The sequence below is a fragment of the Amphiprion ocellaris genome, chromosome 11 (genome assembly GCF_022539595.1).
Source record: "Amphiprion ocellaris isolate individual 3 ecotype Okinawa chromosome 11, ASM2253959v1, whole genome shotgun sequence".
Taxonomy (NCBI): Eukaryota; Metazoa; Chordata; class Actinopteri; family Pomacentridae; genus Amphiprion; species Amphiprion ocellaris.
The window spans coordinates 10,229,249-10,257,130 of NC_072776.1; the positions used below are offsets into that span (position 1 = coordinate 10,229,249).

Here is a 27,882-nt window from a genome sequence, read left to right on the forward strand (position 1 = left end):
GTTGTACACTGCGTCTTTACCCAAGGCAAACAGCTCTGCATGGGAACCTTGTTTTCCCTCGCGTGCAACTCTCACTTAATATCACCCTTCACCCACCCATGGTTACCCTTTGTTTTTACCAGTCAGCATATCTGACAGTATTAATCAGCTAAGTTAACTGCAGCGAGATGCACTCGGCAATGACATTTTTCACATTAGTCATAAGAATGTAGATAACAGTAACAACTCCGGGTCCTGGGATGTTTATTTGTTTATTTATTTGGATCCCCATTAGCCTCGTCCATGGCAGTTTATCGTCTCTCTGGGGTCAACAATCCCAAAATACATCACAGAATCATATACGAACCCACATGAAAGCATCAAAACTGAACCGCAACCAAAGGTAAAACTAATAAAGGCATCGTCATTCTCAACACAATAGACCAAAAACAGGAGTAATCCGAGCTCCTTCAGATATGACCACTCATATAGTAAAGCTAAGATGTATTTTTATGTATCTCTTCAAGGTGGGAGCGCGACTTAATTCTCTCATTGTGTGTGTTCCATTTTGATGATGTTCTGGAAATAACAGAATCTACTGGGACCCAGAGCAGTCTGCTTTGCATTTCAGTAATGCTGGTATCTACATGCTATAACTATCCTGGTAGCTTTATTCTGGACTAGTTGATGTATATTAGGACCTTTTTTTTAGTAGCAGCAGACCACAGAACTGAAGAAAAGTCTAAATGAGATAACACTAATGAACTAATAATAGTTTTCATAACTAAAGGAGTGGCGAAAAGGAACATTTCCTGGCAACCTCATTTCTTTTTTTCCTTTCTTTCTGATATTATCAATATACTCAGACTACAAAAGATAGTGATCCAGTGTGATTCCCAGTAATTTGATTGACTTCCATCTTATTTGGGGCCCTGCACAGACAGATGCAGCTGGAGGATGTTTACTATCCGTAGTCTGCTCCAAATGATTATAAACTTTGACTTGGATGTATTTAAAGTCATGTTATTGTTATTCATTGGTGAATTTTCACCATAAGATGCAAAGCTAAACAAACAACAGAAGAAAAAAAAATACATGATTTTGTAACTTAATAGTTAGTGAGTAATGACTGTCCTCTGAAAGGTTCAACTGTGGCTGTGTTGTGAGCAATGGATATGAGCTGCACACTGGCTTAATGCAACAGTGATTCAATAAAATACAGCAGACAAAGCTCTGTGGCCTGGGGATGTCTCCATTTAAGGGTACAGGAGGAGAGACTGCAACATTATCTTGTATGCTACCTCTAAAGGAAAAAAAATCAAAAATTCCAAGCTGACTTTTTAAGCAAACTCTTTTCCCAGAGCAGTGCAAAACAACAGAACAGATCCAATCATCAAAGCGTTGGTCAATAAATCTGAATCTTGTGTTTTTACACCCTAATACACACACTTGCATCTCTACACAAGCTCCTAGGAAGTACAGGGGAAGGCTGCAAAATAACACACCAGTCAATGTTTACAAGCAAATAACTCCTGCGCCAAGTGGTTACTGATTAAATACATACAAATATGCACGTCATCTTGATATTGATGAAATATGAATGATTTCTGGATTTCGTGTTATGCACACTAATTCCCAGTTGGCCAGATGCTGGATGAGCTCAAGCTGAAACACTGGGACAGATGTTTCCAGAGTGGAAGTGCAGGTTTGCATTATGCATACATTCTAATTTTTTCGCCACCTGGAAGCACAGATTTAGCCAAAATTTGATGTCTCTGTTTTTCATGCACTCATTCATGGAAATCCCAGGGGGGAAGTGTTCATATATGTGTGTGTGTGTGAGACAGAGAGTATATGGGTTTTTCCTCAGTGCTGAGAGGATGGTACTGTAACTGCAGGACCATGGACAGCACCTCAGCCACCTCATGTTAATGAGAGCTTGACTTTTCTGGAAAGTTTTATGAACAGTATGTGTTCCTAAGTTATTAGAAACTTGCAAAACTACACAAACAATGCAGCTCATTAAATCAATAACTGTGACACAAATTCCCGGCATAAAAAGTGCACCAAGATAGTGAGAAACTACTGCAATCGGATGGAAGATACCGTGTTGTGAAATACGGTTGAATATACCAACATTGTACCTTTCATGCACTAGATTTTAAATGCCTTTTTCACAAGTCAGGAAGCAACCTAAAAACTTGCTTACCTGCACAGTAACCACATTTTGTAGCTTCTGGGTTTGCCTCTATGTGCATCCCACAGCACCTGCACATAAGTGTTTCCCCAGCTGTGCTGTGCTGCAGTCTCTAGTCTGAGAAGAAAAGTCTGTGCTTTTCCACTGCACTTTACACTAGGATTATGTCACACAGATAAAAAATCTATCTTTTTAGACTCTGGAATGCAAAAGTTTGCAATTGTGCAACCTCAATGGATTTAAAATCCATAATACAAAGAATAGTAATTTTCTTTTTTTGCAGAGGCATCATGTCAACAGTTTCACCAATGCCACTTTATACTGGACATATCTGGGGAATGTGCTTTTAGGAAACAGCAGATTTTTGTTACAGCAACACAAGTGAGCACTAAGATAAATTGGCAGCAAGGCTCAGTCGCAATGCTTTATTCAGCTCTCTAAATATATCCATGCTTCTCCTTTCACTTCAACAATTTTCATGTTAACCAGCAACAGTAAACACATCAGCCACACACAGTAGAGCTGGTGCATAATGAAGTAAACCCTACAACTTTCAGTAACTGTTGTGTAAACACATTTTTCACAAAAACAGCAGGTGTTTAAAGGTTTTCCCCTATGTGCCAAAACTACATCTAGTCTGGATTTCATGATCTGGATCACCTGAATTTACTTATCATCCTCTTCAGCACCAAGGACAGCAACAATAGCCCCAAAATCTCCCCAAAAAAGGTCACGTACCTCAACTAAACAAGACTTTAAACTACTCCAGCCAAACAAAACTCTTCTAAAATGAATTCACCAAAACATTGTGCATTAGGAATTTCTGAGGTGTAGTTTTGCAATTCCACCAAACTAACAGAGGGATCAGTAAACTGCAGGCTGTACAGAGCCACATAGTCTTGATAAAAGGTAAAATTAGCAGAAATGCTATATAAATCTATAAGTGCATATATATTTAGGGCATTTACCTGTGTTTCTAAAAGATGATATCATATAATAGTGGGAGTTTGACACAAGCAATGCTGCCTTCTGCACATTTCTGAACTTTTGTCACATCTGGCAGTTCTGTTACATAGCATGCATATCAACTATTCTGCAAATATTATTCATTCAGTGTATTCATTCCACCTGAGCTCGTGAGAAAATTGCTCTTTATTTTGAGAAATAAGTCTTACTTTCCTGCTAAGGGTTCATTCAATGCTAATCTATAGCAAGCTACACATTAGCTTAGCATTAGAGGGGCAAACAACTAGTGTGGCTCTGTTGGTAGTTGATCAAATTTGCCAATCAGCAGTGACAAACAAAGTCAAGCACATAACCTCAGCTGTAACCATAACTACAGTTGTCACACTTGCTTTATGAAATGTAATGAGAATTTCTGAGCTACCCAAGAATGGAAATAAGGATATTTTCCATACTTTTGTTCCACTAACTTACTAAAAAGCTTAAAATACATATTTAAATCAGTGGATGTATATAGAGTTATAGTAGTGTAATATCTCACACTGGTGACTCCCGGCTTCCAACCAGCTTTATTTTACATGCAATAACTTTCGGCACATTTGGAGACCTTTTCTGTGTGCTTAGTAATACTACAAGTAGTTGCTATTTTTAAAGGTTACCATGCAAAGGAAGGTTTTTTTTCCCCACGAGTGCAATGAAACAGCAAATATAGAATAAAGCTCGTATTGTGTAAAACTGCTGCACGTTTCGGTGTAACTCTCCACTAAAAGTGTGCATTCCGTATGGAGATGGAAAATGCCATTTTTTCACACGGGGCGGCATATTGTGCGCACATTCTGATGATGCTCAGTGGCGCTGCACAAGGCTGGGACTTATCCATACCCGAGGCAGAGGGAACTAAGCCCCCGGGGAGCAACGTCACTCCCCTTGGCATATTACCCACTGTCCACTGTATGCGCCCAACACACCGCGACAGAGGACGTCAGGATCGCAGCCATCCTCAACTCAACGCGAAATGCTCCGCGAAGTGACTCGAACTCCGGCAATCCTCCCCGATTCCGTGCGTCTCGGCGAGGAGGCATTCACATGTTCCGGCATACAAGCGGGATAAATAACTCCCCGGCGAAGTAGGAAGGTCATTTAAAGTGGAAAGAGTGCTCGCGTCGGGCACGGCGCGTTGGTAAATAGAAAAAAAGGAAAGGAGAGGAAACATCACAACGAAGCCAACATTTGTAACTTCGGGATTTACTTGTGAAAAAAAACAAAAAAATTTTAAAAAGCGCTTCTGTTGGAGATCGTGGAATATTTCTGAGTGTAAACATGCCTGTGAGAAGAGGTCACGTTGCGCCACAAAACACTTTCCTTGGAATAATTATTCGGAAATTCGAGGGTCAGAGTGAGTATCTTCTTATAGTATTAATTCTACTGCAAAAGAAAGTAAATGTTTTGACAAATTAACACTTGAGATAAAGATGATGAGTGAATAAATGTCATTTTATCTTATGATTAAGTTGTTCTTTCCCATAAAAGCAAACCTTTAGGATGACTGTCTTTCATAAAAGGACACATAAGACAAGCTGAAATGTTGTTAGCTCAAATAGATCAATATTTTTTATGCAATATGACTAAAAATGTTGTGAACTTAATCAACTAGATTGCTGGTGTTGCATCTGAGCCATCATGGTGTAACCTCTAGGATCAGCTGTGCCACACCAAGCAGTGCACATCAACCTCTACATATTTTCTCTGTCCATGCAGACCGGAAATTTGTGATAGCCAACGCCAGGGTGGAGAACTGTGCAATCATCTACTGCAATGATGGCTTCTGTGAGATGACAGGCTTCTCCAGACCGGACATCATGCAGAAGCCGTGCACCTGCGACTTCCTCCACGGCGACCTGACGGACAAAGAGGCCATCAGCCAGGTGGCACAGGCGGTGCTCGGCTCAGAGGAGCGCAAGGTGGAGATCACCTACTACCGCAAGGATGGTGAGTAACTGACCTGGCGCAGGAGTGCAGACTGTCACAGCAAGCCCCGTAAGCCGAGAGGCGTCTTTTGTGACGTGCTGCTCCTGAGAGATCACCCACTGCGGCTCCTCATTGTATCCACCTCATGATGTGGCCTGTCAGTTGGTTACGAACCAGCCAGAGTCAGTTACAAGATGTACAAGAGGGCAACAGCAAGGGCAGTCAGCTCTAAAATAACTCCGTCCTGTAACTTTATGCTGGAGTTATTCATGCGCCGCTGTGTAAAGGTAAACAGATAACTTTGATGCTCCGCAAGATCACAAGAACGGTCCACAAGAGTGTTCCTGTGAAGCAAGACAAAAACTCAGCCACACAGAATAGCTGCTTCGATAATACCCAAATTAAAATGATTAAACATTAGAACTATTGTCTTTTTGAGCTGCCTTTCTGCTTTTAGTGTTTGGGGGCACTGCAGAGTGAAAATAGTATTTCTCTTTGGGTGCATTCATGCAAGTATAATCGTCTATATGTGAGTAAAACAGTAGCTCTATGTGAGAACATATGGAATAAACAGTTGTAGAATTACAGCATGTGTAATTTTTGACATGTATATTATTCACAGCAAGTGCCTAAAATAGTCACTGTTTTGTATTTCACATGCATTGTGCAATAAGCTGCAGATGGAGGATGAAACAGGAGGTTCTATATCAGGTCATGGTGTGATACACAGTTTTTCTGCTTTGATGGGCTGAGAGAAACAATGTTGGAGACACGGCTCACCTGCTGCCCTATAACGTATGTTATGTTTTCTGACTCTACAATGCAATGAATGCTTGTTGTGTGTTACACATTTCAAATGCAAAACACTGGCTGTGGATTTGAGGCTCTGCAGTGTATTTAGTCTTTTTGCGTTTTTAGCACGGTTGCTTCGCAGACACTGGATCTAGTTGATGACCTGTATGAGTTGCTATACACGTGATAGGTTGCAGCTTAGCATGAAAGCGCTCCCCCTTCAATGGCAGACTGGTGTTTGTCATTCACTTTTCACCAATCCCAGTCCTGTTATGAATGGTGCACTGCAGAGACAGCAATCCTGAGTCAGAGAGAATTAATACGGTGTTACCACTCTGACATAAATCCGCAGATTGACCACCTCCTGCCATGCTCGCACATGAGCTTTTTATGGTCAGCATGATATAGCTGTCAGTGCAGTCTGAGAGCTGCAAGAACAGGCTTTTATTTTTGAAAATTTTGATCCAGCCAGAGACTTTTGTGTGTGTGTGATGCTGCTATTGTTTTGAACTCTTTACTTTGTGATAACTTCCGAGGCATGTACACACAGCAGTACTCTATATGAGAAATATAAGCTGGGGAAAAAAGAGGTGATATTTTATTTAATCATAAGGAGCAAGGACTTTAATTTTTAATTGTGAGTTTGATTAGATTCTAGGCCATGGATACATGTTTAATCTACCATCAGCAGCCATCAGCTTGCATTTCTTTTTTTTTTTCTGTGCTAATCATGTACATACCAAGAGCCAGCTGCTACGCTGCTAAAATAGATTGTTACAGAAACCTGCAAGACAATCACACAACACACTCCGGGGCCTGTTTTGCGGGAGCACAAACAGCAATGACAAGAAGGATTTTGAAGCAACTTCATTTACCATCCTCCCATTTTTACATACATGTTTTTTGTCCCCCATCTAAACCTCATGCGCCTGTAATATTCAAAGCGTGGCGGATGAAACCTTCCAACATAATCGTCGCTCCCAGTCTCCTCACAATCCTCCCTGGTGTGCATCACGGCTTCAAGACACAACTCTTAATACTCCTCAGAGGAATTTATAGTGAGCATGTGTGCTCATGAATAAAGATGTCAGGGCTGACAGTGCAGTGACTGGGAATGAGCAGCTTACAGAGTAAATGCATTAAACTGGTATGGAGGACAACTCACACGCTCCCACTGCTATGGGGAAATGAAAGATTCATGCCATCCTTGAGAGCAATAACCTTATTGATTCTAGATGCGCTACAAATTGAAGCTGATGGCTTGAAAGTGGTTGTATTCCATGTCTCCTCTCCTAACTGTATTTCAAGTTATCAGTCTTAATGCAAATCAGTTAATCCTTTGTATTAAAACCCTCTATTTTGCAAGCACCTACTGTATTCCACAAATCACAAAGTAAACCAGCCTCGGCTCAGACAGGTTACCAGGATTCTATTTCTACCTTGTTTTTTTCCACATTGGAGATTCAGTTACGTTAAATATATGCCTTAAATATCAGTGTTTAGATGAACTAAAATGTGACAGAGTGTGGGTTGTGGGAAATCTTTAAAAGTCAGATTTGGCTTTGAGAAAAGCCGTGCAACATTAGGAGCAACAAAGCTTTCACTCTTTTCACTGAAAAGGCAACAAAAAGTTAAGCTGTTTATGCGCACGCTTCAAAATTAAAAGTAGCGGAACAATGGCGACCGTGGGAGCACAGCAGCGGTCTTTGGCATGAGGTTATTTTCATTTAATTTTTGTGTTCCCTCTAATGTGAACAACCAAGACGGGTTGCGAGAGGAGATACCACACATGCAGTCTTCTTCCAGCTATGGTACATACTCAATGAGATAAATGCTTTCCCTTGATGGCTTTGTCAAGCTATCCTATTCCACGGGGTGTAATAATACTTTGTACCTGAATGAGTCTTAACAAAAGGAAGCTGACACCGTGGAGCAGAGAGAAGTTAAATGGATAATGGCTACATAACAGCGGCAGCTTAGCTAACCGTGCTGAATGATCTGAGACATGTGGTGTGCGTGGGTGCTGGGTTTCATAGGTGACTCCCCACCAAGGGGACTGAAGGGCCATCTACCCCTGCTGAGGGTTTAGTGGCAGGGGAGCGAGGGGACGCAGAGTGCCTACAGTACACAAGGTGTGCTGCAGAACACTTGGATGACTGCTCTCCAAAGAGCACATCCATTTTTCATGACACTCAGCCCTCTTTGGTGTCTCACAGTATGAGGTTAAAGTGAAATCAGATTGTCCAAGCAGATGTACCAAACTGTACTATGTATTAAGTACAATGAAAACTTGGTATTGCATGCTATAGCTTAGGATAACTTGAAACAGGTCAAATGAATATTTGCTCCACTGTTGGAAATATGGTGTCTTTGTTGAAATAGTGGATCATTTGCTAACATTTCTGCCTATATTTACAATGTGGAACCAGTTTATTGGTCACAAGGAGAAGCACGTTGAGCTCATTTATTGTTCAGTTACTGTATGTTCGCTTACAGTTTACCATCCAGCGCATTCAGTCCGTGAACATTTGTGCTAAATTAAACAGAATAAAAGATCGCCGAGCAAAATATCATGAATTGATAAACGTAAACACAAATAAAATGCACTTTGAGCTGGAGCTGCTAGTTATCCCTGATGGCTCTGAAGACACTGATTGAAGATGAAATTAGGCCAGGCTGCGTAGCTCACAGCACTCTCACTGAGGCGAGATATAGCCACAAGGCCCAAGGACTCTAAACAAAGGGTTAGCTTGCATGGCCTCTTCCTATGCCATAATCCTGACAGGCTATGCCCCAGTGATGTTGTGTATTGGCTTAAGCAGAATAGCCTTAAAAGAGAAACATGTCAGATTTCATTAGACAAGACGTACTATCAGGCAGTGGTCGCAGGGCTATGTTTAAGAGCTGCAGTTGTGGAAAGTACATTGGTAGGAAGATACAAAAGCAAAAATCAGCTTTCAACAATACTACTCGTCTTTCTTCCTAAACCAGATCAGCTTATGCAGATTAATATGGGGCCTTGATACATCAAAATCGAAAAGCACATGAGAAAAAGCTTCTCTTTTCTTTAATAAGATTTAAAAATGTATAGCGCTCCACTGTACAAATATAAACACAACTACGTGTTTATGTCTTTAAGGCATCTTACGGTTTCACTGCAACTCTGTTTGACCTGTGAGTCATCATGTAATAGTGCCCAAAGGATCTCTTGATTAAGCAGCAATGTTTTAAAAATTCATGATGGAAATAGAATCTTCAGTAATGAAATTTCCATCATGAAAAGGGAGCTAGTCTTAATACACTGTCCATTTATTCAAGCAGGTGTAAATAACATTTCTTGGCTCACAGGGAAACACTCTGTATAAAGGTCAGGGAATGAATGAACATTCACTCCCTCGGTGGTACAAACTGCTCTCTTGCAGCTATGGCCATGCTTGGATAGTACCTATTATGATGTGCTGAGTTGTGTGTTGGAGAAAAACAGGAAGGTCAAACTGCCGGAAACCTAAATAGTCAGCAGTCTTCAGTGGTTCACGTACTCCACACTATTGTTCACGTATATTTATATTTACCAGGGTCAGAAGTTAATCATGTCACATGTAAATATAAACATAAAGGAGAGAGCAGTTCAAAGCACTTGCTACAGGCAGAGACAGTTGAAAGCACTACAACTTAAGAAAACGCATGCAAATGGGAAATACTGAGGACAATAATGTGCAGTAAACATATAAAATGTATGCCAATTAAAAGATGCCTTCACCTCCTTCACCAGCATAAAAATAGAGCATTTTCCGACAGCACAAGCGGAAACGCTGTAAGTTGTAGCAGCTTCTGGAGACACTAAAAACAGACTACTCATACAGAACAATACAAAACTGAGCTGCAACACAAACTGAAATTCTTAAGGAAACTATTGAGCATGCTAGTAAATAGTAAAAGGCAAACACTACAGTATGCAGGTATACGCAGTATCTCTACTAACATCAAAACCACACAATCACATCACTGTCAAACTAAAGTATAGAACATTATGAGCTCAATATCCAAAATCACATCACATGTTCAGGCATATTATCTGTTTCACCTGATTCAAGTGTTATCAGGATTATTACATTATTCCCATACATATGGAGCAATAAGGACTTCCTAAACCTTCTTGTGTGCTCAGTGGGCGGATGACCATCCATTCTCATTACCGAACACAAAGTAAAGGTCAATCTGTGCTTTCCGCATGACTGGTGCTGGCTTTTAAAGTGGACAGTGGACCCCCATGTGGTTCTGTTCATACTGTACATATAGAATGCTATACAAAAACAGACAGGGCTCCCATGGACGTTTTTGAAAGGCTGGTTATGACTTTGCACTTTTTTACATCTAGCAGCAGCTATGTACAGATTGGGCTTTAAAACCGTGATTATTCGACACAGCACGGGATACCTTGAGAATTTAGAACATTCCACTGTGTTTAGGCACTGCCGATGGAAAGCATGTTTAAATCAAAGCATCTCCAAACTCCAGCAGCAACTACTTTAATTAGAACTCTTTTGGTGACCGAGAATCTTCTACTACAGCATCTCCTCATAACAAGCATTTGTTTTAAGCTCTACTTGTTGTCTGGGTTTAGGTCATAAATTTTGTGCTGCCACCAGCGCCCACAAATAAATTCATGCTGATTTGGCGGATGACGAAATTCGTGTCACATGTATCCCTGTGGACATGTAGAAATAAAAACCATGAACTGGCCTTAACCCTCATAACTTAATCAACCACTTGCTGTTGGTTAATTAAGTGGCATCGTTGCCCTGGACATGCACAAAATGGAGCTTTGTAATATGTTGCACAACAGGATGTGTGTGTGGTTTTTTTTTGTTTTTTTTTTTTTTTTTTAATGAAAAATATAATCCATATCCAAATCTAATCTATCATTTTGTGCTTTAACTTTACAAAACACCAACTGAAAGCACAAGAAACACCAAGTAAAAACAGAGATGGGACTCAAAGTTAATTCTTCTGGGTGAAAGTCTGTTGGCTTATAGCGATCAAATGTGAACTTTTTAAAGTTGATAACCTGTTTATGATAAGGCAGGGAGGATATGAAACATAAGAACAACAAGAGTGGTGTGGGAATGCAGATACCTTTTTGTTCTATGAATTGTGTACCTCATTAAGAAGCAAAATGAAAAAAACAACATTAAAAGTTAAAAATGCCCTGGCAGAGAAAACAGAGAAAAATGTTTTGACAAAATAAAACAGGCAGCGACGATAAGACTGTGAGTGTACTCCCTGTTAAGGGCTTAGGCCCACAGTACACATTGTTTTCAATGTCACATAAAGCTTCTTTCACAAGTGGAGTATAGGAATGAATTATATTTTTTTTTCAGAAAAAGTACTGTTATGTATTTCGCCAAAGCTTTCCCCATTCTGTGACTCTTTGCTCCTAATATAGAACACAGTGGTATCAAAATGGCTTACAAATAGGTCAAATTAGAAATCTAAAATCCTTCCTCAAAGATTCTGAAAAAAAAAACATCTCTTCTCATGAATCTGTCTGACAGTTTGTTTGTGGTGACACTTGGGGTGACAAGAGAATCTTATCATTTGAATTCAGTAAATATAAATATATAAATATATTCTATGGCTTGAGTTTAATTTAATGATTTTGATTTGATGTTTTCTTTTGTTATCTTGTAACATCAGATGAGGGCATTTTTACAAGGTCACACATTATCTATAAACAGTGTTTTTACACAAGTTTCATAGAATGCTTCTGGCAATATAAATTAGGGGATAACCCAAACATGCTTCTGTTGAAAGTATATTTAGAAAGAGCAACAAAATCAAGTGAGCTTTGTTTTTAAATTGCGTCACTGAAATTCCTTTATGTCTACCCTTTGCTGGAACTCAACAAGAAAGATGAATAACACAGTTGTTCTAAACCAGTGGCCATGACGCCTTTCTTCAGATCATGAGTGACTCTGCTGATCACATGGTACATTTCCAGTGAGTTAAGGTGAAGGAAAGAACAGCTCTCCTTGTTCTTCTTGCTGAAAGTTTTCGTTTACCAGATCCAGAGCACTGTACGTATATATTTAGGTTTACAAAATTTACGTGGTACTGATTAAAGTGTGGTATCAAATCAAATTTAGAGTCTCTGCAGTCTCTGCTGACTCAATTTACCAGTTAGAAGAAGCTTCCTTTTCATCCATTTTGGTAGAGGTGACATTCAGCAGGAGACCAGATGAGAAGGGACCCCCATGGCTTAGCCTTTAAGCATGACCATTGTTTCCCCTTCTGCTAAGGTAAACTCCTGGCCAGAAATATTTCTGCTGAATTTAACATCTTGGCTGCACACATCGCATTAGCTCTGTGTGATGTACATTAGATCTCCATTTTTATTAACAACTATTACTAATAAATATTCATATAAATCTTCGGTTTATTATTATTATTTTCTTATCATTATTATTATTTATGTTTTTCACAAACAGTACTGTCTATTGATAATGCAGTTACATCGGTCTTATTTGCATTGTGTGACATATTCCATAAAGAAAAACTTCCTTTAGAGCATGAAGACTGTATGTTTACATGTAAACACGCAAATATGTAGCAGGGAAACCCCGCTGTTGTGAAGACAGGCGTATTTTTAATTTATATGCTCACTGCTGCATTCAGCGAACTGAAGCAATTCATATTTAATGGACAGTTCATATTGCTACTCAGAAAGGCTTAGATAAGCGAGTGACCGGATGGCTGAGTGGTTAGGGCGCATACGACATGAGCGAAAATGCCCTGCACAGCTGAGTCCCTGGTTCGACTCGACCTTTGCTGCGTGTCATTCCCCTGCTCTCTGTCCACATGCTTCTTGTGGATCTGTACTGCAACTGCCTAATGAAGCCAAGACACAAAAAAACAAGACAACTCAACAACTAGCAAAATGTACATATGGGCATTCACGCCTGAACTATGGAGCAAAAGGGGTTTTGCATGTGTTTTCCCACTTAGAAAGAGCAATAGTGAGGAATGTTTTTCATTTCTACATATGAACAAAAAATCCAATACACAAGCCTGTCATTTCAAACACTTTTCAAACTAACATAGAAAATACCATCAATTTTCATAAAGTGTATTTTTTTCCAACAGCTCAATCCTAAAGTAGAGAATCAAGAATCTTGCATTCCTAGCAGTGCTTGGTCTTAGCTTTCTTTAATATATTCTGCACTCAGACCAAGATTTATGGAAAACAAAAGAAGCTATTTGCACATGTCCATCCCCATGCAGTGTATGTATGTGGTTAGAAATCTGATAATCTCACAAATATGTCATGCTGTTTTTAATAAATGTAGACATAAAACTGATAAAGCTTAACAACAAATAAGATTTTCTCCTAGTAAAGATACGTAACATATTCAGCAGCATGTTCACGGTGTTCCCGAGTTCATTCTGGCTAGAGAATGTTGTTGCACACGAGTCCTGTATTCTCTCCACTGTCTACTTTAGAATAAAGTCAACAAAATGCCTTAAAACATGAGTAAGAGTGCATTTTTTCTTTATAACTAAATATTTAAATTTATTCTGCATTTATCAGAAAAATACAGTCTGGATAACTCTTGTTCATTTGTCTGTCCCTTCTCTCTGAAAAATGTCCTTGGTGTTTAATCAAACAGATCAAAGTCTGTCCCAAAAATGTTCCCTTTTTACAGAAGGGACAATGTAGAATTAGGTGAAGGATTTCTGGGAAATGCAGGAAAGTGCTTTTTTTGAAAAGGGGATTTACTGCTTAGAGAGCAGTTTGCCTGCTCTCTAAGCACTGCTCTCCTACTTTGCAATGTAACACAACCAGGCACCCATGACACCAGAAAAGATGGGTGTGTAGTCCACACTTGCTGGTCTGATTATCCACATACTGCATGTGCATCTCTACGCAGCGCTATTTATTCCCATCAATTCACTTGATACCCTTGAAACTGAGAAAACTACCTATTCTCCAAAATCAGCTCGCATATTTTTGATGTTTTCCATTTTTATTAAAATCACATCATCATATTTTTACTGGTGACAATGCAATGTTACTTCGGGGAGTTTTGATGCAGAAATCCTTCCAACAGAACTCTGGCATGTTGAGGCACACCAAGCTTGTTATATTTAGTCAGACAGCAAGTCTACTGCTAATGAATGCTGCTGGCAGGGTGTCTGTGAGCCCTGAGGAGATTACAGTGAACACGGGTAATATATGTCCTCTGTGTGCAACACAACAAGCCACACAGAATGACGGACAGACCTACATGGAGAGACAATACGACAGCTTCACTACTTGACATTTTGATTTTATCGTTCATTTCCAAATGGTGCCACCTTTATTATAGTGTCTGTGTGTAATGTTATTCGTTACGTGCTGAAAACTGTAGTTTCAGAAGTAACAGTCAAGATAGCTTTTCCCCTAGCAGAGCTGTCATTGATAGTGTATGTCATCTTAGCTGTAAAGTAGCTATTGTGTTATTGTGCAGAGTCCAGTGGGTAGAGCGTTTTATTGGTGGGCAGTTATGCCTGCAGGCTTCAATAGCTTTTGCTAACACAGCTATTGTGATATTCCTGGGTTTCAGCTCCACTGCCTCACACCATGCTTATTTTTAGTGATTATTCCTATGCGCACATGGCAATCCCTTTAAATTGGCTGTAATCTGTCCTGCCTGTGTGGTCTGTTCTTCTAAACCATGCTGTCTAAACTATACTGCAGCGTCACTTTATGTTGACCCAGCGTCTGCCGGCTTACTCACTGCTATGCTGTTTATTTCTCATTAAAACACGCATGCAACATGGCAGAAGGAGGCATGCAACACACATGAAGACCCACATACATAAATTTTAACCTCTGGGCGTGCTTATTTCAAATTAATTTTTGTATTTGTTCTGACATGCAGGCATTGACCTTTAAATTGATTTAGCTTCTCCTCGGTTTGCCCAACAATCACATTGAAAGAGCCTGGTCGCGCTCCCAACTCGTCACATACTGACGCTTTGTCAGGACCCCGTTGGCGTTGCATTTGAACGCACTGGGTAACCTTTAGCGTCATTTTTCAAAGCGCACGGTAGTCTGATAGACTTTAAAAATATGAGAACTTCAGAAACAGATGCCATGGGTCCGCAGATAGACGTTCTCTGGTGGTACGGAACAGGGAATCTGCCTTGTTAAAGTTGTAAAAGGGTGCATTTTAACCCAAAGCACAATATTTTCCTTAACCTAACCAAGTAGTTTTGGTGCTTAAACCACAGTCGACAAAACGTAACCAAACAGCAAGTTAAAATGAGACATAGGTCACAAAAAACAACAAGAGTAAGTAAAAGTCCTGTGACTTTGAGGTTAAACTCTTAACTTCCATTGCCTCGACTCCTCCAGCATCTTTATGAAGCTATTTTAAACTGCAAAACTCCTATACATCTATCAGCATTAAATATCGTGCATATCTCTCAGACACCCTGGGAGTAACAACAGATTAGGTGACCCCAGAGGAAGGTGTTCATTCTTTTCACATTCCCTTTTAATTAACATTCTAAATAATGGCCACTGCAGTATCTTATCTGATTGTGATGGCTCTCGTTGATGAGCCTCCTTCATACAGACTATTAACCCTTCGAGAGATGATAAGCGGAAGGGCAATTTATGAGTCAGCTATTTTCCCACTGACTCTGTTTTCTCTTCCAGGGACCGACTTTCAGTGTAACATTCACGTGATCCCGGTGAAGAATGAAGAGGGCGTGGTGATGATGTTTATCTTAAATTTTGATTACGTGGTGGATGAGGGAAGTGACAACTCCACAGAGAAGATAAGCCCCACGTCCCCTACAAAGTCAGATCAAAGTAAGTATTAAATATGCCATTATATCATTGAGATATATGCCATTATGCACTTTCCTTATTGTAACAGTACCTTAAAAGCACTGCTTTTCTTTGAATATATTTGTCTTTTTAGTCTTAGCATTTTGTATTAGTTGAAATTTAATTTTCTTAATTTTCCTATTGAGTCAATCCACAACAGAATTTTAAAAAATAATTAAAAATCATGATATATTTATATATTTTTACGGTTTTCAAAAAAATACCTGTACGCACTGATACTATTCCCAATACAAAGACTCCCTCACTTCTTTACCAAAAGGCAGCATCATAAGTAGATGGCTGAAATTGAGATAACAGCCCTCTACATCTAGTAGACACTCATTAAGCCCTGGAGATTGTGTGGGCTCTCATGCACACTGTAACTTCCAAACATGCTGCCAGCTTCTGTTATTCTAAAAATGGTGCATTATTTAGCTTGCCTGTACAGTAGGGTTTACATGTACAGCAATACAATGCAGCATGTGCATCCAGAGAGGACATGGTCTGCTCACGTAACCCTATTTTCTTGAAAATATTTAATTATTTATGTCTGCTTTATGTCTTTTGGGAGAGCAGCATATAGCACATTTCTCATTCTTTCATTTGGATGTGTGTCAGGAGGTGTAAATGTCAGTGAGACATTCCTGCTTCTCTCTGATTGGAGGCACTCAGCATCTCTGCTCTGACCGGAGCTCAGCTATCCACTTCACTCAGTATGAATTCCTCTAAGGCACTGACATTCGGCTCGTGCTGTACTCTGTGTGTGTGTGTGTATGTGTGAGTGTGTTTGTGTGAATTTAACAGTGCGTATGCATGCATTTGTGTGTGCGTGTGCATTGCATGTGTGCCCCCTGTGTTTGTTGCTAACATTGCTAATCAGAGTTGATTGCTTGTGACGGTGCTACAGCGAGGGAACCTGTGGGTAAATGAGACAGATAAACACATGATGTGACTTTAGCTTAGAAGAGTCAAAGAGACAAAGAGTCTTGACAACACACACGCATCACGCTTAAGCATAACCTTACCATGCCTTTGTTTTTGGCTTAAGTAACAGCAGGGCATTAAAGTGACATTTGATGCTATACTTGGTTTGAATGAGGTGTAAAGATTGGTGCTAACCATTTTGTCCTAAACCAGCATGCTGTTGGACTTGATTATGTGCAGATCTTGGAAGAGAGAGAACTGTTGCAGATTTTTTTTTTTTTTAAAAAGGGAGCTGGCGCTTTTGCGAATAAAATCTCTTTCAGGTTATCACATTTTTAAAGCAAAATGACAGAACTATTACATTGCCAGAGCAAGAATTTTGACACGTCTCTGCTTTAAGACGAAATATTGTTTTTTGAAATGATCGAAGTCTAACATAGGGGGGCTAATTATGATCCGGTGTTGACAGCAGGTTATGTGCTGGCAGGCGTTAAATAGCACAATACTGAGCCTGGCAGAGTAATCCCTCTTTCCCCGAGCTGCCATCTTGAACATACCATAAACTAAAATTCAACATGCCTTTAAGGCCCAAAACCAGAGACGGAAATTACAGTTACAGCAGAGACACACTGCACACAGAGGCATCTTTGTACAGTTCAGTCTACAGCTGAATGTGTATCACACATTGGACAACACAATAATTTAGAAATTTATCCATCACTATGGTTACTCTTGTTGAACTCTTTTACCGATTACACGGTGAGTTACTCCAATTAATTATGTTTTAGTCAGTAACTGCACCATAGCAATAAGGAGGCAGATTCTAATAATGTACAAATAGATTTAAGCTGCAGAGCACATATAGTAATCTGAATGGTTTCCTGAAACTCACAATCTATGAAACTCCAAATAAAAGCCCATTCCAGCTGGCGCCTTCACTACAAAGGCGTAGCAGCTCCACTGCTCTCTCTAAATATTCAGACTCCCAGTCGTATCCATGCACCATGTAAATGAAACTGATGTTGGCTGCTTGTAACCACAATCTCATGTTCTGGAATATTTTCCACAGCTTGTGAGTATCGCTGAGAGCCGAAAACTCAGACATAAAAATCCCAGCTCAGCCCAACTTTTTCAACAGTTCAGTACATTGCCCACATCACTGCCACTGTTACACCGATCCTCCCGTCGATCTCACGCTCTATATCTTAATCTCACTTGTAAAGAAGACCTTGAGATGCTCCTTCACTTGAAGCATCGACTCACTCACAGCTCAAAGGGCACAATACAGTGTTTTCCAACCAAGTGCAATAGACTTGGTGGTGCTGTTTTTCATCCTATTGTCCATTCACATTCAGCATCAAAGCATCCCACTAACACAATTTGACATGCATTTTGGGGAGGACACATCAACACATTTCCCTCAGTATTTAAGAAATCCGCCTCACTTGTGAGACTTTCTCTGAATATTAGGATAATGGGTCATTTAGACTGACTGAATTGGAGGCAACTGGAGCTTCTGTTTTGGTTCTTAAAGACATTTTATCACTTAAGCAAAAGATTAAATCAGTCTTCTCACTAGTGTGAGGAGTCATGGGTAAGTAAAACTCTGTGGTCCATTCACACTTAAACGTCATATGAGAATCATTAAGGCCAAATATGAGTCATTTAAAATCATATGACAGTTATGCGTGAGTCAGAAAGTCCAACAGATTCAGGTGTGAAATGGTTTGAAATCACCTCTCAAGAGATTACATGACAGCACTGTGGGCTGAGCTTTTTCAGATAAGCTTTGAGACCCAATATAGCAGTAAGATCGAGTAAAAACTCCAGAGAAACACACCAAGAAGGAAAATAGAGTGGGTTTAATAACACATACAATCTATAAAAGAATAGAGTGTCCAAGAAAACAAGAGGTAGGTTTTATAAATACACTATCCCTAATGTACTTAAAACTCGACAACACACGTACAGATACTTATGAGGATAAAACCGAAAGCAAAAGCACAAGAATAATAACCTGCAATCTGATTCAAGCAAGGACTAAAGATGCATTAGCAAGACAGTAAACAATCCTAATACGGCTAAGAATGCTGAAGTCACGTTCTCAAAAATAATAAGGGATGTATTTTGGCAAAGTTTGAAAGGGAGACTATCTCTAAGCAAAAGAAGGTGCATGACCTCTTGTTCATAGTTTACAATGTTGTGACAATCGTTTCTGGGCTATGCTAGACTGCTTACTAGATGTAACTCTTATTATCATCTTTTAAGACTGTCATGTGGCCTTACTCACTCTCATGTGCTATCATGGTGTGAAAACAGCAGGTTTAAAAGCCTGGCAGGAGCCATAAATCAATAGAACCGATGAAGTCCACTGAATGAGTAGTGACATGTCTTTGCAACTGCTTCATGTCTAGTTTTAACTTCATCTAACATTCAGGAGGAAGAGTTTTGAGGGCACAGGGAAAGGGTTGACCATTTCTCTGGTGGTAGGCAGCAAGATGGTCCAAAGGTTCAGTAGCAGCAATGTGCCATGGGTGGATGAGATTCACAGAGATGTTCCAAGCTTTGGACATTTTAAGGCGGTCTTGGCTGGCACACCTTTCTGATGCTGCATTGAAGTCAGTGGTTCCCATATTCAACCAGGACCAGAGAGTATGTTCTAATTGTTGGGGGAATCACACCGCTCAGCCTCACTTAGAAGGTCTATTCCAGGGTGCTGGAACAGACAGTCCAGCCAATTGCCAGACGTACAGGCCAGTAGTGCTGTGGGAATCTGAGGTGTTGTTCCACTGCTTTGTGCCATTCACTCTCAGTCTGAGGAAAGCCATATTTGCATTTGATTAAGTGGACATGTACATGACAGCAGAAGTTGTGAATTCAACAAAGTGTTATGGTCAGAAAGTTTGCTTTATGGTTCAATTTAAAAATACTATTTGAATCAACGTTTTTGCAAAGGTTGTAGCTAACATTTAATCAGTGTTTAATTGATGTGCTCATTGCCAACTTCCCTGCCCAAATATTTTGAAATAAATAAGTACTGTGGAATGTTTAGGACAATGTGTGCCATAAAGAAAGTTCTTCTTTGCTGTAATAAATTCAACTTGTTTGATGTTACGTGGTTAGATGGCAAATAAATAAATTGTAAAACATTTTGGAGTCTTTATAGAAGAAATTCCATATTCATTTGCCACGACTTCATCAAATTCCTGAAGTTCTCGTCGTGTCTCACCAATGTGGAAATGGAGGTAAGTCAGATTTTTTTTTTTTTTTTTTAACTAAGAAAAACATGAGTTTAACTCACAGGTGCATTATTGTCTTGGTGAACTGGAATTAGGCAAATGTTAGCTAGTAATAGGTTTTCACATAACTACGCCCGACTGATGTAATGTTTAACAAGGCCCCATTTATACAAGAAATGCAGTATAAACATATGAGGGTTGATCAGAAAGTTACAAAATTGCACCTATAAAAACCTAATTTGGTGGCTATGCCCATCGAAGCAGACGCCTTGTGTGCTCCCAGCTGCTGCAATGCTTGAAATGCAGTGAACGCTGACCTCTTAAATTGTGTCCACCCTTCAACTTGAATTTCATTTTGGGGAAAACCAAGGAGTCACTGGGAGCCAAATCTTGCGAGTAACACGGATGGGTAATGACCAATGTGCTGTTGTGGCTGCAAAACCTAGGTTTAGTTGTGTGATGGGGTGCGTAACCCATTGGAGCAGCATTGCACCACAGTTCATTTGCACTGAACGGTCTCTCTCAGAAACCTTATGACATTACAGCAGAATTCTGCCTTGACAGCTGCACCTTGATGGAGTAATTCCCTGTGCACAACCACATGAATGTTGAAGAAAACAACAAACATGTTCCTCCTGACGTGATGCACCTTGTCCAGTTAGCTACAGACCAACTTCTCATCAAAAGTGATGATCTGTGATATAAAGATAAGTTTGTGTCAGGCTTTAATATGTCACAGAATGTGATGCTTTCTTCTGTGCTCAAGTCCACTAGCAAATATTTGGCCACAAAAACATCACTGAACTTTTTGATCATCCCTCATATGTTTTATAAATTAGCAGCATACTAAACCGTATTAAATTAAACTGCACTATTATTAAGCTAATGCAAGTTTTATTCACCTTTGTAGAAACTACAGATTATTCAGAAGTGTAAAAATTAAAAATAATTTTAAAAAATAGGACTCAAAGCACAATTACTGTTCAGTGCATGATATGAATAAGTAGTTCCAAAATAAAGTGCAGTGGAAAACAGAAAAGTCATGATTTAACAAAGCTGACGTTTAGGGCAAACCTCAAGTTTTTTGACAGTTTGTTCCAGGCATGTGGAGCATAAAAACTGAATGTTGCTCGTCCATGTTCAGTTCTGACTCTGGGGATGGTAGGCAGAGCTGTTCAGTCAATGAGAGATGTCTGGACAGTTTATAGCGGCATAACTAGTCGTAGAATTCCAGAAGAACGGGACCGAACACTTTCTCGTTCTTAATGAAAACGCAGTGGTTGCATTTGAATCAGCTTCAGCTGTCTGATTGACTAGTTAGACGTGTTAGAACTGCTTTACGTCTTGCTGAGGCAGACACACACATAATTCTTGGTATATTTTTGAGGTAATGGTAGGTTGATATTGTGATTGTCTTCTTGTCAGTGTTGAACTATAGACCCGAGCCTATGACTAGACCAAAATTTCCACTTGCTTTGTGGTCAAACACATGTGACTGAAGCAGAACACTGACTTGCAGTTGTTCTTATATCACCTCAATCTTTGCTTAATTGAAGAAAACTAAGCAGTAAACTTTCACAACTAATCATGAATTCGTGCCACCTCATAAATATGGTAAGATATTTTGTGGTTTTCTATGATCAGAGTCAGTTGGAGCTAATGTCAATTCAGCTTTTTTTTCTTCAACATCAGCTTTGGTTTTACATCAGTAATACTTTTATACATGCTCAGCAAGATACAAACGCACGATTGCCTGCCAAAAGAACATGAAAGGTTTATTTAGGTTGTTTGATTCAAAGTCCCTTTAAAGCAATAAAGTTATAAAAACATCATTTTACAGTCAACTTTTCAGTTTTAGGAAAACTTTCTGTGTACTCCTTACAAGATATATGCAACAGTATTTACAATTCAAGGATGCTGATGGTTTCTTTTCAACTGCTGAGTGCTTCCTGCATAATGTGCACCTTATTTAGGTCATAATGATACTGTGAAATGAGTTTGAATTGAAAATACATATTTCAGAGCTGCTAAAAATACTAGTTACTGTTACAATATTAGCTCTATGGTTGGTTTCATTCAGCTTAATGCAAAAACTGCAGTTTAACCACATCACTTATTAGACACAAGTTAGTTTCTGTTCAGCAGCTTTAGCTACTCCTACCAACCACTCTCCTTCTTTCCAGTTTGTCAAGGTTGAAATTCCAACATGTAAGCTGTCTTCTGCTGGTACAAGCCCGGTTTGGCTCGTGAAGATGACAGCAACGTAAAACTGCATGTTGTGAGTATGAACAACACAACAAAACACTGTAGACTGTGGATAACACGGATTCCTTGCCTCTTTCAGCAACATCCTTTCAATAAAGTATGTGGTAGTTATATTTTGTCTGATCCAACTTGTGTTGGCAAGAAAAGCCTGTTCTAATTTAGTGATGTAAGTAGATAGAATCACTCTATTCAATAATCTGAATGATGAGCCATTTCTTGTTTTGAATATTGGCTAAACTCTCTAAGTTTTTAAGGCTCATAATATTTAATAAACAAGGATGACAATGCATGAGGTAATCGCAATAATTGTTGTTTTTCACTCACTATTTAATTATACAAGATGTTCTAGTGTTATATATTTGATTTGCAAGTATAGTAATTTTAAGGTACTTTTAATAACTACATTTTACATATTCCTTAAATTGGCCTTGGTGTAAGATACTTAGTGGAAATATCTATGAGTTAATTTTTTTTATCTATATAATTTGTTTACATTTTATTTACGTGTTGAGAATAACATCATGTTGTAAAAATGTTGAATAAATAAAGATTCTTTTTGAAAAAGGTTTGGTTTTCTGTAGTTATTTTGTATGTCTCTGTTTCAAATTCAAGAGCATCAAAATCAATAGGCTGCATCCTCTGGGGACCATGAAGTCATTAAGAGCTGTTCAAATACCATGGTCTAGACCTTTCAGCTGACATACCAACAGAAGGACGTTACCATCTCTGGAGCCCTTCTGCTAGTGTGGCTAAAAATAAATGTCCTATCTCGGTTATTCCCTGTAAATGCTCTAAAAACTGAAATTGGCAAAGCAAAATATGGGTAATGTAAGTTTGTATACTACAGTATGATGTCAAATTCATTTATTCTGGTTCATTCCTTTCTGAAACAATAATATATTTAAAGGGACTATGATTTTGTATAAATATATTTATGGGACTGGTGTCTTTATACAACGCCAGACTTAAATTTAAATGACCTTTTCATGACTAAAACATGTAGGTGTTATATAAGCATTCAGCCATAGCAATAGTTGAGAGTACTTTACAGAACAGATGACAGAGGTTCCCTGCAGAGAAGAGACGGTAAGGTTGTCCATATCTCCTCGCTCACGTTGTCATTAGGTTCCTCTCCAGGAACCTTGTTGAGTGTCATGCCTCTATTGTAAGCGGCTGTAGTTGTAACATCAGCACATTTGGCCAGGGAATGGAAACAGATGGCAATGATGTTATGTGAGGAGGGCGCTGAGGGATGGGTGCTTCATGACTGAGACCGGGTTCACTTTCACCCTCCTTCCATTGTTAATGAGTCAAAACTTTCATTCTGTCCTAATGGGTCGTTAACATTTGTTACTGTGACCGATTCTGAAAATGTGTCTCAAATCAATGAGGCACAATAAGGCAATATTTCTGTCACATTTTCTCATTTGTAGGGCCACTGAAAGGAAATATGTTGCAATATGGTCCAACCGAATCTCTTCCGCTTGGTCTTCATTTGCAGAGATTAGTGCAATAAAAATATATTACTGAAATTACAAAAAGTCTATGCCGTGCTTCTCACTCGACAAATACAGCTGGAAATTCTGTATGGAAAAATCGTACAACCCTTTAATTTTTAAAAAGTACACAGAGCACCACACATCTAAGAAACCAAGCCTAAATCCATTATTTTCATTATTAATTAGCAGATATGTTTCAGCACCTGCTCCTCTCAATGCTAGAATTGCATGTACTTGTTACTGGCACTCTTGTATTATCACTGTTGGTGCCAATGGGGGGGGGGTGACGACACATTAAAAGAACTGTAACAAAGCACGAGATATAAATTACCACTCCACTACACAGAAACAGAATTTATCATGGCTGGTCTGTCATGACTTTTGGATTTCTGGAAAGGGGGTATGATTTGCATATTTTATTTCTTCTCACTGGCAGGCCTATAGCTGTTTTATGTCATTTTTTTTATTCCGCCTCATATGTTTTTAGGGAAGAAGAAGGCTGCTATCCAGCCATGAATATAATTGTTCACTGTGTAAGAGACTTATTAGATGCTTTTTTTGGAGAACTGTCCATTCAGTGCTCTATATTAAAAACTTAACAGGGCTTCCCTTAATTCCCTCTCAATTTTTTAGGGAGAAGTAGATTCTTCCGCTTCCGCCAGGCTGCTTTGAGCCTAATGAACACCAACAAGCAATCTCTTCCACAAGAGGACCCAGACGCTGTGATGGTGGACTCGCCCAAAGAGGACGAGGACTCGGTGGCCCTGGAGAGTTTTCCATCACCCACCAAGAGCATCTGCAGTCCCATCGAGGCCAACGACACGCACGCCCTCATAGGCTCGAGCCATCACTCCTCCCAGGGTAGCATCGGTCCCGAACCCGTTGACCATTCATCCCCTAAACTCCCCTGGGAGAAGCTGTACCACGCAGAGCCACACCAGTCCTCTACCTCCCTGTCAAACACCTTCCCCAGAGGCAGCATCAGTAGCATGAGGAGAGCCTCATCCGTCCATGAAATTGAGGGCTATAGCTCCAATTCCAAAAGCTTATTCAGGGATCGGCATACAAGTGAAGGTATGTACTACAGTATGTGCTACACCTTAGAATACCAATCCAATGATTAGTGCATGTCGTAGTACATGAAATAATGATTACAACTAGATGTTTAAGAGACACCTTTTTGTCGTACATACGCCTTGGAACAAATACATTTCTTTCCTCTATCTTTTCTTAAAAGGGTTAATGAAAATGTCTCTTCTTTATTTGCTCTGCCCACTAAATGCTGCCTTTAGACAATGGTAGCCATGTGAGAGGTAATCAAATATTTCTGCCCATGATTTTACTGCTCAGTGCTGTTTTGGAGCATGACTGTCAAGCACGCAATCAGCATTAATGCTCTTCACGGAGCCACTTTTGTTGGATAGGTTGAGTGAGCTTACTGCTCTTAATTATGTGAAATGAGTGTATACTTGGACCAGTGCAGTCATTTTGTCACATCAGGAGGCTATAAAATCATACAATGCAATCACATGAGCATCATATCCGCTCTCGTTAAGTGCTAATCAAAGTGTTGTCCTTAAATAAACGTGCATGGGAATAAGATTGTAATTTTTAATAGCTCTGCTGAATACCTTTTGCTCAAAATGTACAGTCTGTGTATATTGCCAGCATGGTTTTAGGTTACAGAAACAAGATGATTTTAGTAAGAGATGTACTTTCTCTAGTCCATTCTTCTGTCAATCCTTTCATTGTCCCTGATATCTCCCATGCTGATGTTTCCATGTTTCCATGTTCTATTGATGCATGTCTAAGTGTGATGAAAACAGTTAGAAAAGGTCAAAACTTTGCTTTTAAGAATGTGAAATACAAAAGAAAAGAGTTTCCTTTAAATGTCTAACTGGTTCTAATTCACAGCCTACAGCAGCTCCCAACAGCACAGACTAGTTGTGTTGTGGTGCATTTCCATTTGCAGAAAAAAGAAGCTAAAATTCCCTGTAGTTGCTCCACTATCCACGGATGCCAGAGTACATTAGTCAGTGGTACAGTAAACATAGGAGGCTGCTGCTGGTGGTGGTTATAAATAGATTTACAGTATACAGCGCTTGATGTATCACCGTTATGTCACACTAATGCCCAAAACGTAGAAGTAAGGTTTAAAATCAGTTGCTTTAATCTTAGTTAAGTCCATACTTGCAAAACTGATTCATCGCTTTTTCACTCAAATGTTATAAATTTTAAGCTCTGCTCTCCAAGTCACATTTTCAGATGCATTTAATCTGCGTGTGAATATTTTTATATTTAATGATTGCAGTCTCAAAAAAAATAACTCCTCAGTACAGTTGGGTGAAACAAGAAAAGTTCACCAAAGGTAATAATGTGAGTGCCGTTTGTTCTCAACCACCAGGCCCTTTCAACCATGTGAAGTCCAGCCTGCTCGGCTCTACCTCTGATTCCAATATCAACAAGTATAGCACAATCAACAAGATCCCTCTGATTGCACTCAACTTCTCAGAGGGGACGGATAAGAAGACTCATTCTCCGCCAACATCTGAGAAACCCATCATAGCACCGAAAGTTAAAGAAAGGACTCATAATGTCACAGAAAAAGTCACACAGGTGAGTAAGAAAGTCACATTTTGTTTAAATCACATGGGCCTTACTGTGGCAACAAATTTCAAAGCCACCTTCATGAGACCTGAACTTAGATCCTGATACTTTGTTATGTGTTTCAAAGAACACAGTTGGCAGCAATGGTCAAGCTTGCAAAGGGATAATGTGCTGGTCACTAACAATCTGTAATGTAATTATTGGATTGGGTGCCTCTGAGGAGGGTTGTGGAATAGCGTGATAAAACTCATATGCAGCACATGCTGCACTAGGCCGGTGATTTTTTTTTTCTGGCAGATGAAAAAAGCAGCTGGTGATCCCACGTGTTACAGAAGTAACATATGGCCTGTCTGCTGCTCATTCACATCAACAGTGGAGCGGTGAGATGAAGAAGAAGGCATTCTTCTTGCAGTGGCTACAATGTGGAGGGGGAATAAAGCTAAAATTTCTATCAGCATCAGCTGGAGGTAAATTGTTTCAGAAAGGGGGAAAGAAAATTCCTATGAGGTAGTAACAAAGCACAGGTGCAGGTTCATAACACTTCAGCAGACAGCAGGGATTCAGTTCCTTGCCAGGGACAATGCAGCAGGTCCAGCGTTTCCTGTCATATGCTAAACAGGGGATATATTGTGCTGTCTTTTGATGAGAGGAGCTGCGCAGCCGATGCCAACATGCAAGAGGTAGCTGGGTGCGCCAATATTCATCATAATTTCAACTCTCAACTAATAAATACCCATGTTTAGTCAATGTAAGGAAAGCCAAAACTGAATATGTGTAATTATTCAGAAAAATAAAGTGCTGGTCACACTAGTACAGCAAGCGTACGACCAGGCGATGTTAGGAACAAACCAAGCAAAAGAGAAGCTCAGAAACCTTATATTTCAACTTCTTTCAACACAGCTTTCTCATTCATAAATGAAGAAGTACCATGATCATGATTAACTGCTCTCCCTCCCTGCTGACTTTAGTTTGGAGTTTGGAGACACTGCTGAGATGTGAACGCTGCATCTACTTCCTGACTGCTAGCATGGGGAAATCTATAATTCATGTGTTGAAGATAGGGGAATGTGCTGAAAAGAATAGAAAGAACTGTTGCCCCCATCCTCACTCCTACACTATTTTCTGCCATAAGCCAGCCCTCTGTCTTTGTCTGCCACAGGTTATTAAGCCAAAAAAAAAACATGGGAGGGCTTGGCCTTCATGAGCACACTGAATAATTCACCGCCCAGCCAAAGTTCCTTCATATGGGAAAATTAAAACAAGTGTTTGCTGACCAAAATGTGAAAAAAATAGCATGTCTCAGTACAAATCTTCACAGCTTTTCTCCATTTTATTATCTGTAGAGCAAAGCCCCTATGGATTTTTCTAAGAGCACTAAAATGTACCTCTTGCCAGTGCAGAACAAGTCGGGGGCAGTCACATTATTCACGGTGCCAAGACATCTACTTGTCATACTAGAATGGCTGCCTTTACCTAACAGAGTCTGACTGTAGAGGACAAACTGGGCGTCACAATTGCTGTCAATTCAAGCCTTGAAGTCTCTGAGGTGTGTTAAATTGTGTTCTGGACTTG

General features: G+C 39.6%; 1 protein-coding gene across 2 annotated transcripts in view; it reads left to right on the forward strand.

Annotated features, from left to right (window-relative positions):
- Positions 1 to 3,998: 3,998 nt before the first annotated feature.
- The window catches only part of LOC111575739 (potassium channel, voltage gated eag related subfamily H, member 7), a 42,683-nt gene continuing 18,799 nt past the window's right edge, over positions 3,999 to 27,882 (forward strand). Inside the window, exons 1-5 of one of the 2 annotated variants that reach the window (XM_055015478.1) lie at positions 3,999 to 4,535; positions 4,898 to 5,128; positions 15,603 to 15,758; positions 24,337 to 24,777; positions 26,108 to 26,319. In XM_055015478.1, the coding sequence (XP_054871453.1) occupies positions 4,460 to 4,535; positions 4,898 to 5,128; positions 15,603 to 15,758; positions 24,337 to 24,777; positions 26,108 to 26,319 (1,116 nt within the window). In that variant the 5' untranslated portion in view covers positions 3,999 to 4,459. The remainder of the gene's footprint in view (positions 4,536 to 4,897; positions 5,129 to 15,602; positions 15,759 to 24,336; positions 24,778 to 26,107; positions 26,320 to 27,882) is intronic. The other variant, XM_035953220.2, reaches the window with a different exon arrangement.